General features: G+C 55.9%; 1 protein-coding gene across 5 annotated transcripts in view; it reads left to right on the plus strand.

The window, feature by feature from the left end:
* The first annotated feature begins 1,264 nt into the window (after positions 1–1,264).
* The window catches only part of LOC121459626 (EMI domain-containing protein 1), a 48,814-nt gene continuing 37,010 nt past the window's right edge, over positions 1,265–13,068 (plus strand). For 3 of the 5 annotated variants that reach the window (XM_041669518.1, XM_041669517.1, XM_041669521.1), the window contains exons 1-3: positions 1,265–1,379; positions 7,860–7,973; positions 8,298–8,401. In XM_041669518.1, the coding sequence (XP_041525452.1) occupies positions 1,279–1,379; positions 7,860–7,973; positions 8,298–8,401 (319 nt within the window). In that variant the 5' untranslated portion in view covers positions 1,265–1,278. Of the gene's footprint in view, positions 1,380–7,857; positions 7,974–8,297; positions 8,402–13,068 lie in introns of those variants that run through there. The other 2 variants (XM_041669520.1, XM_041669522.1) reach the window with 2 other exon arrangements.

The raw sequence follows: 13,068 nt of genomic DNA on the forward strand, positions 1-13,068 counted from the left end.
GGCACAGAACAGCCTGGTCGTGTTATAAATCAACATTGCAGACTATGGGGTTCCGACCTCAGCAAGTCAGGCCCTGTCCCGGTGTGAAATAGTCCAGAGCTGCAGGGAGCATCCGAGTGTTCGGTGGGTCAGTTAGGGAATGTGGTGTCCTAACTTACAGGAGTGTCCAGACATACTGCTAATAGCTGCTGGGGTCTCTTGGCTGCTTCCCATCAGGTAGGAAGCAGGGCAGCCAGCGTGCTCTCCGTGTCCCTGGGCTGATGGAGGATCCTGGCTGCTTGACTGGGACCTCAGACAGACGTAGGCCCCGCAGTGGGACGAGCATGTAGAGGTGGAGTTAAGTTGCTGATCTGCTGTGACAAAAACAGGGCTAACTTTGGGGATAGAGTCAAGGTTATAGGTTCAATTCCCAATACTGTGCAAAACATACATCAGCAACACTGCCCACGCACACATACACGTCATGCATGCACACAGATCCAGCACATACATGTATAGAACACCATGCATGCACACAGCATCATGCCTAAATACAAACAGCCTATCATGTGCCCACACAAACACACACCTACTATGCCTCATGGAACATGCTTGAGTCCCACCCGTACCCTCCACTCTCAGCCAGTCCTTACAAAATGGGAAACTGAGGCCCACACTAATGCTGACTATGTATGTGCTTAAGTGGTCCCAACACTGAGCTGCGGAGATTGGGGCCCTAAGACCGACTCTGCCAGTCACTGCCAGAGTGTTCGCTCTGGGTAGGTGACATCTTTCTGGGTCTTAGGGTCTCCATCTGTAAAACAGAGACACTGCACTTAGGGGGTGCCCAGAGAGTGCCCGGGCCCTGGGTTTCGTATCTGTAACTTGGACAACTTTGCCCGCCCAGCATGGAGTGATGAAAAGCTTCATTCAGGGCAGGATATGCGGGGTGAGATGCCCGGGACAATGGCACAGCTCAGGAAGCCTTTGTTGGGTCGATGGGCGGATCCTGCATGTTTCGGGAACCCGGTTCCTCAAAGATGTCAGAGCGGAGTGCCTCCGGGCGTGATTACTCAGGAGTGGTGGGTTCGGGTCTTGGCAGCTTGGGGGGACCGCGGCCAGAGCCTTGGTTTCCCGGTCTGTGGCTCAGGTGGGCACCTGGAGGGCGTCCTGGCGGGGGCGCGGGCGGCTTCCGGGTTGGCGGGGGCGGGGGGCGAGGGGCGGGCGAAGCCGAGCGCCCCCGCCCTGCTCAGCCCGGAACCGGCTCTGCGCGACCGCGGCAGCGGCGGGGACGACAGCATGGGCGGTCCGCGGGCCTGGACACTGCTCTGCCTCGGGCTCCTGCTCCCGGGAGGCGGCGCCGCGTGGACCGTCCCGGGCGCCCGGTTCTCGGGTCGCAGGTAAGTCTCCCCTAGATCTGTGCAATCCCGGGACTGGGGCAGGGAACTGGACCCCAGCTCCATGCAACCCCGAGCCTGGGAGCAGCCCCGATCCTGGGACAGGGACCCGACCCCAGCTTCGAACAATCCCGGGACTGGGACAGGGAACAGGACTCCAGCTCCTTGCAACGCTGGAACTGGGACAGAGACCTGACCCCAGCCAGCTCCTTGCAACACTGGGACTGGGACAGGGACCTGACCTCAATTCCGTGCAAACCCGGGACTGGTACAGGGACCCGACCCCAGCCAGCTCCTTGCAACACCGGGACGCGGACCTGACCTCAATTCCGTGCAATCCCGGGACTGGAGCAAGGGACCTGTCTCCCACATTGGTGGCAGCCTGAGACTGGAGCAGGGGCTCCATCTCTCATCCCCATACCATAACTGTGGGGGCGGAGACCTAGGCGCCCGGTGCTCTGGAGAACCCGCTCACCTACCCCTGTATGAAAGGACAGACAGCCTCCCCTACTCCTCCCCTGAGATCCCAGAGCCCCCAGAAGATAAACCCCATGGCACTGTAACCAAAGCCCCTCAGGACTTCTGTGGGCCTGGCGCTTCAGGGATCTCCTCCCCTTTTCCCTGTTGCTGACTTTTTTTAGTGCCCCAGCTATTTATTTCGCTTGGAGGAAGGACTGGGGTGGAGTCTGCACAGTGGGTCAGTGTCAGAGGCTCCCCTGGGACCTGGCATTTGGTTGGAACTCCAGCAGCCTGTAACTCTCTGCCGGCTTTTGTGGAGTGTTTCCCAGGACAAGGTCCTGTGGGGCCTTTTCTAGATGGTGTCTTTCAGGACTGAAGAATGGAGGAAAATCTGCCCCCATTCAGTAGAGGAGCAAACTGAGGCCGGTGATGGCCGAGATGGGGCCTCGTGGGTTATAAGTGAAAAGGCCGGGATTCACATCTCCCCCTGGGCTTGATGGCAGAATTTGAACCTGCTCTGGCCCCTGCTCTGCCTGCAGTCCCTGCTTCTGTCTCCGGGACAGACAATGTGGACTAGCCGGGCCTCTTAGTCCTTTCAGCCTATTCACCGGCCTCCAGGGCCCCGGCCCCCTGCGGCCTCAGTCTTTCATTCCTTTCAGAAATTCCCCTTTCTCAGTGGTCAGAGGCCAGCAGGTCCCCAGGAGCAGGTGACATGAGCAGACTCAGAGGGCAGAAGTGGCAGAGGCATAGGGACAGCCAGCCGTGTGGCAGATGTCACAGCACCACCTACAGTGTGCCAGCCTCAGCTGGTTTGGCCCTCTTCCTACTTCTGGTGCCTCTAGAACCTTCCCCAGCTGCCATCCAAGGCTCCTTCTCTTATGGTCTGTTTTTTAGAGAAACAGAGGTACAGAGATGACCTGTCCGAGCCCGTACAGCAAGCCCCCAGAATCCCAGATGCTGACTTGAGAGGGATTAGGAATTTGGGGTTTCCAGGGTCAGACAGGGTGATGGAAGAGAAAGCTTATGGCCATATTCCCCACTAGCCAGCCCAGAGCCGCAGGGCGTCCTGTGTGGGAGCTTTGCCTGTGGGCAGGTCTCTGGCCTTCACTGGGGTCTGTTCCTCCATCTCTGTACAGACTGCAGTCACAATGTCAGGGTCACAAAGCCCTTCCTGCTGTGCCCTCACCCCCGTTTTATAGACACAGGGCCAGACCATGGCCACGAGCCTCAGTTTCCTCTTTTGCTGTTCTTGTGTTTGAAGGTTTGTTCTGAGAGTGAAAACCAGTGCCGGCCACATACGTGGATCCCCACTGTGACCAACTTTAAGTAGGGTAGGGACCTCAAACTGGAGTTAACTGAGGTCCTCGGCTGCCAGGGCCTCCCCTCATGGCCCTGTCCCAGCATCTTGGAGACAGCATGGGGATGTCGCGCCCGATCAGCCCTCCCTTCACTCCCAGCCAAGCGCCCCAGGCACCCCTTGGCAGCTGAGGGATGGAAGGCAGAAAAGAGGCTTTGTGCCTGAGGAGGGGGTGGCCTGGGAAGGCATCCAAGGGGCCACCCCAACCCCAGGAATGTGGTGAGACTTCAGGCCCCCTACAGCTAGGGTGTCCAGGGGCTGTGCAGAACCACCTTGGAACCTGTTGTTGCTGCCAGTCCCTATCCCCCACCTAGTAGGATTGCTTTCTGCCCCTGTGACATCCCTCCCAGCCTCAGTCTTGTTTCTCTGAATGGCTCCAGCCATTCACAGATGCCAGTTCTATGCCCACATGGCTAACCCCAGGCCTGTGGAACCTTGTGAAGACAGCATGATGCTGATGTCCCGGCCCCTCCTACTAGGTTGTCATCAGCGACGGCTGACTGTGACACCTCAGGCCAGGAGGAACTGTCCCCAGAGGTAGGGCTCACAGAGCACTTTGCAGGGAAGCTGCTCTGCTCTCCCCATTTGCAGATGGGCATAGCAAGGTCTGAGCCAGGAGGGACCATGTCCCAGGGTCACTGACAGCTGTAGGAAACTACATCACAGGACTGGAGCTGTACCCCGGTGCGGTTCTGGTTCTGGCTCTTGTCACCCCACCCCCACCGGCCTGTCTCAGTTCTTTCCTCTCCTTTTCATAATGGCCCTTGGCCCCTGGCCTGCTTGGCTGCCTTCTGCAATTAGTTCCTATCGCTATTCCGGATCGCAGCCCTGGGCCCTGAGGAGACAAAGACCCCTGGGCCACTCCATATAGGCGGATGCGCAGGTCCACTGGGAGGACAGCTGGGAGGACATCTGGGAGGATCGCTGGGCTGGCCGCTGGGGCCAGGATGAGCTGGTTTGGATTGTTTTTTTGCCCCTCTCAGTGGCCTCTGGAGGTTCTGGAGGTGCTGAGTGGGCAGAGGTGGAGGACCAGGAAGGCATGTGTTGTCTCCACCCAGCCCTACCCGTGACCCACCTTTCAGCCTTACCTGGCCTCTGGGCACCTCTATCACTGGCCACATCTCAAGGAAGGCAGTCCTCAGAGACAGCAGGGTGTCTGAGTATTGATTGCATGTCTCTCTCTGAAAGCCTTGGGTCTTGACTTCTCTGCCCAGGCTGCTGTGTTCTCAGTCACGCAGTCATTCAACAAACATCCCTGAGTTGAATTCTGTATGGACTTGGTCCTTACCTATGCCCTCGTCTCATGGGAGAGAATATAGCTCAGGGCTATTGTGCGTGGCTGAGGAGACCTCAGTCTTGGCTGGACCTTGAAGGGTGAACAGGAATCGCCAGAATAAGGGAGTGGAGCTCTGCAAATAGATCCTAAACAACAGAAGTGGAAAAGGGGCAGCCTGGCCCGTGAGTGCTCAGTAGGTGTGAGTAGCACTGAGGATGGAAGCAACAGGGGTTGCAGGACAATGTGGAGTCATGGTTAACTTTGAGCTCCATGGCAAGCAGAGACCGTATTCAATACATGCTTTGCAAAAAGCTTACAGGGACCACTGAGATGGCTCAGCAGGTAGAGGTGCTTGCCACCAAGCCTGATGACCAGAGTTCAATTCCAAGGACCCACATTAAAGAACAAACCGACTCCCACAAGTTGGCCTCTGACCTCCATTCACACACTTTGGCATACACACAGACACATACATATGAACACACATGCATATGCATACAATATGCTTGCACATGCGCACACAAATGTACATGCACATACATGCATACACATACATACTTACATGCACACATACATGCATAGGAATGCATACAATTATATACACACACACATGTTCACGCACACAAATAAGATGTAAAAAACCAAGTCAAACCTCCTGCTATGCCTGGAAGTGGACGAGGTCGGAGCTTGGGCTTCTGCTCCTTCAGGTGGTGGAGGCAGCTGCCGCTGACCTTGCACTCCTCCTGGCTTGAGTATCCCTTCCTGTATAAAATGTCTGGTCAGCTACTGCTCCAAGTGTCCACACAGGGGATTCAGGCAGAGTTTGGCATGTGGCAAATAACTGGGAACACTGTGAGTCTCCACAGTTCTCGGACTGCCCCTGCCTCATTCACAGCTGGGGAGGGGTATTCTCACGCATGTAGAGCATGGCTGGGTGTGCCGTGTGCCCAGAAGCTCAAATGCATGTGAGCCCTGCTGAGCCTGCCTCTGCCTGTTTGTGTGTGTGTGTGCACGGGTGTGCATGGTGAGACTATATGACACTGTTTGTGTGGAAACATACAGAGGGCATGATCTTAGACTGTCCACAGTGTGTGTGTGTGTGTGTGTGTGTGTGTGTGTGTGTATGTGTGTGTGTCACACATGTGTAGAAGTCAGAGGACAACTTTGGAGAGTTGGTTTTCCCCTTCTACCCTCACGTGGGTTCCAAGGATTCAACATCAGGCATTTGCAGCTGAGCCATTTGCCATTATATTTTAGTTTTCTGAGGTGGGAGTCTTGCGTTGTCACCTGGGCTAGCCAACCGATCCTCAGCCTCAGCCTCCAGAGCACAGACAATGCAGGTCAAACCACCACACCCATCTAAGGAGTGCCGTGAATGGAGCCAACCATGTTTCTCCTTTGCTTCCTCTCTCTTCCTGATGCTCAGAACCTGCTGTGGTTAACCCTCCATTCCCTACCTTCCTTAGCATGTAGAGTTAGGTCGCTGGTTTGTGCTTGTCCCCATCCGTGGATGCCATGTGAGAGGTCAGGTACTACCTCACTGATGCTCGTGTCGCCTCCGTGAGAGAGCTAGGATGCAATGTTCTAAGCACAGATGACTGACCCGTCAAGATGCCGAATTGCACACACTGGGCTTACTATATGCTATGGGTATTTAAATGGTTCTCTACTAAGCCAGAAAGACGTTCTTCCATTTTAGAGAGGAAACTGAGACCCTGGGAAGAGAAGACAACATGTCACCAAGCTGGGGGCACAGAGTCAGATTTGAGCCCAAGAATGTAGCTGGCCAGGCCTGGCCTTTGATTCCAGAGTCATTGGTTCTCATCTGCTCTGTGTTGGTTGAGACATGGTTTGTGGCTCTGTGAAGGCCTCAGCCTGGGAAGCTGCTGACCTTGGGCTCAAGGCCGTGAAGAGTAGTCTGCAGGGAAGATAGCCCAGACTGAGAAAGGCCACCTGACACCAACTCCTCCTTCCTGAGCCCCAACAAATTGCTCTGGGCTCTTGACCCCAGGCAAGGCTGAGGGCTACTGAGCACCTGGAATGTCCCTGTCCCCTCCCTGCACCAGTCCAGCAGTCCCCACCCCCCACTCAGCTGCCCCAGCTCCACTCCACCTACAAGGAAGAGAAAGCTTCAGTCTGTGAGGCTGAGGAACCGGCCAAGGGGAGAGAGGTCCAGGGAAGGGACAGCTGATGGATGGGATGGTCAGGCTTGACAGGAGCAAGGAAAGTGAGTGTCGTCACAATGCTGGGCATGGTTCAAACCTGGCACTAGTTTGAGCAGCTACAAGACTATGGCAGAAGGCTAGGCCTCAGCAGGCTAACCTGAGAACCGGCTCTCACACACAGCCCAAAGCTACGGAACAAGTGCCCTTCCAGACGGCGGGAGCTTGGAAAATGTCGCATGCCTGTGGTCCCAGAGTTAGGAGGCAGAGGCAGGAGGATTGTTGAGGCCAGCCTGGGATACCTAATGAGATCCTGTCTTAAATAAACAAAGAAAAATAAAGTAGAGGGAAAGAACCTAGCCCACGCTCCGCTTCCCTGCACGTGTTCCTGTGTGTGCACAACCTTAAGATAAGCCATGCTTGTCAAACCGCCTCTGGGGCCGAGTGCTGTCCGTCACAGACCCTGATGGGAGCCTGCTTGTGACACTTGAGGCACGTGAGGAATTCTTCCTTTACTGAAGTTCTTGCACCCTGACGTAAGGGCCACTTCCCACATGGGGAGACCGAGGTTCTGGAGTCTCCAGTGTTCTCAGTGGGTGGTTGTTGGCCTCAGTGCCAGCTGACCCCAGGGTTTGCCTCTTAACCCCTGACTGGAAATGTTTTTCCTAAGAAACAGGTGAAGATTAAATAACTTTGGAAAGGTATGCTTCTTTCCAAAAGGCTTCAACGGGCGGCAGGGGACGGGGTGGGCGGGGAGGGCAGAAACTCAATGTTAGAGACCAGAAGTGAGGCAGAGCCGTGATGATCATGCCCTGCTTCATCTTGCCCCTGTAGCTCATTCCCTGAGGCCTCCTGGGAGCCCCTAGCATGGGGGTCATTAAGTTTTCTTTTTTTTTTCTTTTCTTTTCTTTTTTTTTTTTTGTGGTTTTTCGAGACAGGGTTTCTCTGTGGTTTTGGAGCCTGTCCTGGAACTAGCTCTTGTAGACCAGGCTGGTCTCGAACTCACAGAGATCCGCCTGCCTCTGCCTCCCAAGTGCTGGGATTAAAGGCGTGCGCCACCACCGCCCGGCTTCATTAAGTTTTCTTAAGAACTAGAGGCTCTGTAGCTACCACACTTAAAAGACACAGAACCCAGGGGTCTCCCTGCCTGGAGACAGGGCTCTGGAGAACAGATCTGCTTGGAGTCCTGGGCCTGCCACTTGAACTTCCTTTCTGTGGGTCTGTCTTAGGAACTGGTGCTCCTACGTGGTGACCCGCACTGTCTCGTGCCATGTGCAGAATGGCACCTACCTCCAGCGAGTGCTGCAGAACTGCCCGTGGCCCATGGGCTGCCCTGGGAGCAGGTGAGTGGCACTGTGGTGGGGAAGGAACTGGCTCTTCTCGTTGGGGCACAGCACGGGCTAAGACCTGAGTGATTGCATGGAGTGCCCAGGAAGTCGGGGGGGCCTCGGGATAGGTGAGACAAAGGCAGCATTGTGTAGGGGGAACTTCAGGGCCTCTGCATGGAGGATCGTGCTAGAGCTCTGACTGCACAGTGAGGAGCAGGCTATCCGTGGCCGTGGTGGTGAGTAAAGAGCTAAATCCAAGGGTGGAAATGGAAGACGACATCACAGGAGAGCGGGAAAGCTGGTGGAAGGCTGAGCTGGCACTCCTGGCTTTTCTCTCAGCTACAGGACGGTGGTGAGGCCCACATACAAAGTGATATACAAGACAGTGACCACCCGCGAATGGAGGTGCTGCCCTGGACATTCGGGGGTGACCTGTGAGGAAGGTAGGAAAGCCTGGGGCCTGGGACATTTGTGAAGTGCCTCCCGTCCAGATGATGCCTTCTGTCCCCTTCATGGTCACGGCTGGCCTCTTAGGGGCCCAGATGGCCTCACTCTTTCTAGTCGTACCATCCCGAGGCCTTTCTTCTAACCTGTGTGAGCCAGCTTTCCACACGTCTGTTTTAGGACAAAATACTTCATGCAATGCATTTACACGGCAATAGAGTTTATTCTGGTTCACATTTGGAGCTTCCAGCCCGACTGGTTGGTTGGTCTTAGAGCGTTGGGCCTGTGGGAAGGAGTACATCTCACGGCCGATGCAGAAAGGGCTGGATTGGGTGCTAGTGCCCCTGTAAGTGCACTTCTCAGTGGCCTAAAAGAATCCTGCTGGGCCCCACCTCCTTTTTCAAAGATAGAGTTTTTAATAGCCCAGGTAAGTCTTGAACTTTCTTCTTCTTCTTCTTTTTTTTTTTTTTTTTGCAGGGGCGGGGGGAGTTCGAGACAGAGTTTCTCAGTCTTCGAACTCACTCTTTAGACCAGGCTGGTCTCAAACTCACAGAGATCTGTCTGCCTCTGCCTCCCGAGTGCTGGGATTATAGGTGTGCGCCACCATGCCCGAGTGCTTCATGTGTGTGGGGCGAACATTCTACCAGCCGAGCTCCATCCCCAGTCCATGGACCCAGCCTTTCCAAGGTCCACTAATAGTGCTGCCCTGAGGACCACAGGTTCAGCATCTCAGCTTATGGGATGTTCAACATCCAAGCACTGCACTGGGGAGGTCATCCAGATGTCCCCACAGGATAGCAAAGCCTAGATCATTTATCTGAGCCAGCTAGGAAAGGGGGGCTGTGCTCCCCACCCTGTGGCAGAAGAGTCTAAGACCCTGTGAAGTCGCGGGTGCCCAGAGCTACGTGGCAGACTTGGGACTGAAATGCTGTCTCCCTGGCTCTGTTGTCTTGGGTCTTTGGGGTACAGTCATCTGTGTTCCCCATGTACAGAATGTGTCCCATCCAGAGGGACCCTTTCACACACTGCCCTTGTATGTGCTCAGCTTGGGGTGGCTCGGTGTTGGAGCCTGCAGCTCTCCCTGGGCCTTCCTGCCTCCTGTGCTGCTGCCTGCTTCACTGCGTGGCTGAGCTCACAGCAGCAGGTTTGAGACGATAAAGAACTTCATACCCAGGCTTGGCCCTATTGGGGACAGAGTGGCCCAAAACCTGAGGCGCTGGCTTTAGCGCAAACAGTGACATTGAAAGTGGGGCTCTGCCTCAGGGGAGTGAGGAGCTGAGTGAAGCCGCCCTCCCCCAACTCATGATGGGGAACTGAAGGCAGAGAGGTGGGATTGTAGCCCAGGGTCCATTATGAGTGACATAGTGCTTGCTTAGCATATGCAAAGCTCTGGGTTCCATCCCTCGCATGAGCTGACACAGGAGAAGATTTGCCAGTTCTGAGGCAGTGGTCTCAAGTGGAGCTGCAGAGAAACGGGGTGAGCAAGCCCTAGATCAGACACCCCTGCTGAGGGAACCATGCAGTCAGTATGGGAGGGGTAGAAGCCTGGACCAGTGCCTTCCCCACCAGCAGAGAAGATGGAAGGGCCCCAAGGGTAAAGGAAAGCCAGCTGCTGGGGGCGGCTGCCAAGGAGACCACAGGGGTACTGTGGGCAAACCCCAAGGTGTGGGAGGTCGGGTGAGGCCTTATCAGACAATGGCTACTGTGTCCCCGGGGCCCTGGTGAGCAGGTGAGGATAGAGCAGCTGTGGGGGCAGAGACTGGAGGCTGTGTGCCAGACCACTTCCAATGTTTCCCCGCTGTCACTGTGGGGCCTTCACAGTCCCCTGGGCACCAGGTACCTGGGGTTTCCTGGCCAAGCCAGCTTCGCCACCCACTGGCTGTGGAACCTTTAGCTCAGAACCCCCCAGGCATTATGCAAGAGCCCGGCCTGGAGGATTGCACTCTGAGCATTGTGCCTGTTCATAGTGGGGGTGGGGAGGACAGGGCATGGTGGTGCGCACCTTCAATCCCAGCACTCGGGGGTGGGGAGGACAGGGTACGCTGGTGCGCACCTTCAATCCCAGCACTCGGGGGTGGGGAGGACAGGGTATGGTGGTGCGCACCTTCAATCCCAGCACTCGGGGGTGGGGAGGACAGGGCACGCTGGTGCGCACCTTCAATCCCAGCACTCGGGGATGGGGAGGACAGGGTATGGTGGTGCGCACCTTCAATCCCAGCACTCGGGGGTGGGGAGGACAGGGTATGGTGGTGCGCACCTTCAATCCCAGCACTCAGGGGTGGGGAGGACAGGGTACGCTGGTGCGCACCTTCAATCCCAGCACTCGGGAGGCAGAGGCAGGCGGATCTCTGAGTTCTAGCATCCAGGAATACGTCGTGAGACCCTATCTCAAAACAAAACAAAAATGGAGTGTATGTGGGGGCGTCAGTAAAGGGCACCAGGCTGTCGGGTGCATCCGAGCCTCAGGGTCCCCACCCGTGATATGTTGAGACTGAGAATGGAGTCTGTTTCCCCAGGTGTTCCTGGGGCGAGGTGGTGTCAGGCTTCACGGTGACGGATGGGATAAGAGGGCTAAGGAGAAGAGAGGCCCGGTCCGAATATTCTGGAAAACTGTTGTGGGCACTGGAGTTGGGAGGTGTGGGGACATTGCTGGCTCACCGTGGGCTCTGCCCTTCCTCCCACAGCTGGATTTAGGCCATCTTCCCCCAGCTGCTTCCCCTGCTGTTGGCTGCTCCTGTGGCCATCCCGGAGCTGTGACATGACCCTGGGTCCCAGAGTTTCACTTCCAGCTACAGAGGAAGGGAAACATTGCTATTCCAGAATTTACAAAAAAGTGGACAGTTGTGCCTGGCATTTTTCATATACTCCAGATAAATCTTCCTCTCCTCTCTGCAGCCTATGCTGGGGGTGACCATGGTGACCCAGCAGATACAGGGACCCATTTCCTCACATATGGAAAGGGGACGTCCATGCTGTGACAGTAACATTCTTCATGACCACCATGAGGGTCCCATGTTACAGATGGGGATTGTGAGGCTCAGAAAGGGGAAGGGACCAGCCTGGGGTCACACAGCATAAAAGAGCCAGGGTTGAGATTCGCCCATCTTTTGGTCCTTCCAGATTTTAGGAGGAGGCAATATGGCTAAAAATGGCCTGGCTCAGGCTCTGCCTGGCCACCTACTTGTGGAAACAGTGGATAAGAAAGATCCAAAGCCAAAATATACTACACAGGCAGGGCAGGCAGAGAGCTGGCACAGTGCCAGGGCCCTGGCCCTGGCTGGAAGAGGGGTCAGTGCCTAAACCTGTGCAGAGGGGGGAACTGCCCTTCCCTGCCCTTTCACTCCGTAACTCTGTCCACCAATCCCATAGATAAAAACTAGGCCCAGAGAGGGTGTGGGTCTTGCACAACGTCACACAGTACGTAAGTATTGTGACCCGGTTCTCTCCAGTGGCATCCTGTCTCAGCCCCTCCTGCAATGACAGTGACATGGGGAAGGAAAGCCATCAACTGTCCTCTGTCACCACAGTGAGGCTCAGAGAGGGGAAAGCCAGGTCAAGCCAGCTCCGGAGTGAGGCTTGAGTTCTGCTGTAGCACAGCTGACGACTCCCCGAGGAGCTTGATCAGACGGGTGGGGTGCCGTGAGGCTGGCCTTAGCATCCCCAGACAGAAAGGTGGAGAAGCTGGGGCTCACCCTCTTCTGTTCATGGGTTCCTCAGAGACGTGTGGCCTCTGTTTCTCTTCTTTGGTTCACTGTCTTCCAATATGTATGTCTCTCTCCTAGAACCTCCACGGCCCCTGTCCCCGATGGCGGGGAACCAGAGGTGGACATTCACTTAAGAGTCCATGCCCTCAAAGCCTCAGAGCAGATGTGGGACAGGGTGTGGCCACGCCCTTCCAGGGCCCCTCAGCTTCTCCACTCTCTATGTCTGCCTATGCCAGCCAGGTGCCAGGTACAGAGCCAAGCCTCTGCTTTATAGGCTCAGAGTCCCGAGAACTAAATATTCTGTCATCCCGCCCGTTTCTAACACCCGTCCACTCCCATTCCTGTCTAGAATGCTCAGCCAGCCCCTCCTCCCTGCTAATCCAGCAGGCCACTGCTGTCCTACGTTCCCATAACACCCAGCTTCTCACGCACACACCCTTCACCCTGTGCCACACTGGCTTTCTCCCTGCACCCTGTGGCCTTGACAGTGGCTAGCTGGTCTGCCTGGGACCACCTTGGTGCTCCGAGGGGAGGCTGACTAAGCTGGCCCCACTGCCAGTGTGACCCTTCAGCTCCAGTGCCTGGAATGGGCTTGGCAGAGAGTGGGCATATAATGAATGAAACTCACCCACCCTGACCAGGCCAGGAACATAGCAAGCCTTCTCAGAGGCCCCCTCATTGGGCCGGAGGTTTCTTAGAGCTCAGAGCCCCAGCTCTGACCCTAAGCCCTGACTTAGGCCACCGGCTGGCAGTCAGCAAATATTTACATCTGCAAAGTAAATTCACACAGGAGACATGACCCAGCGAGGAAGGCTGTGGCCGTGTGGTCTGTGTGGTCACCAAGCCATGTGGGCCTGGGGTGTCAGATGTGAACCAGGAAGCCCCTCCCCCCAGCTCTGCTCTATCGCAGGAAAAGTCACAGGGCTGAGGGAGCCCAGAGACCCCCAAACTGCTTCTTCCTC

The sequence above is a fragment of the Microtus oregoni genome, unplaced genomic scaffold (genome assembly GCF_018167655.1).
Source record: "Microtus oregoni isolate MIOR12 unplaced genomic scaffold, Mior012 000019F_ref0000042, whole genome shotgun sequence".
Lineage (NCBI taxonomy): Eukaryota > Metazoa > Chordata > Mammalia > Rodentia > Cricetidae > Microtus > Microtus oregoni.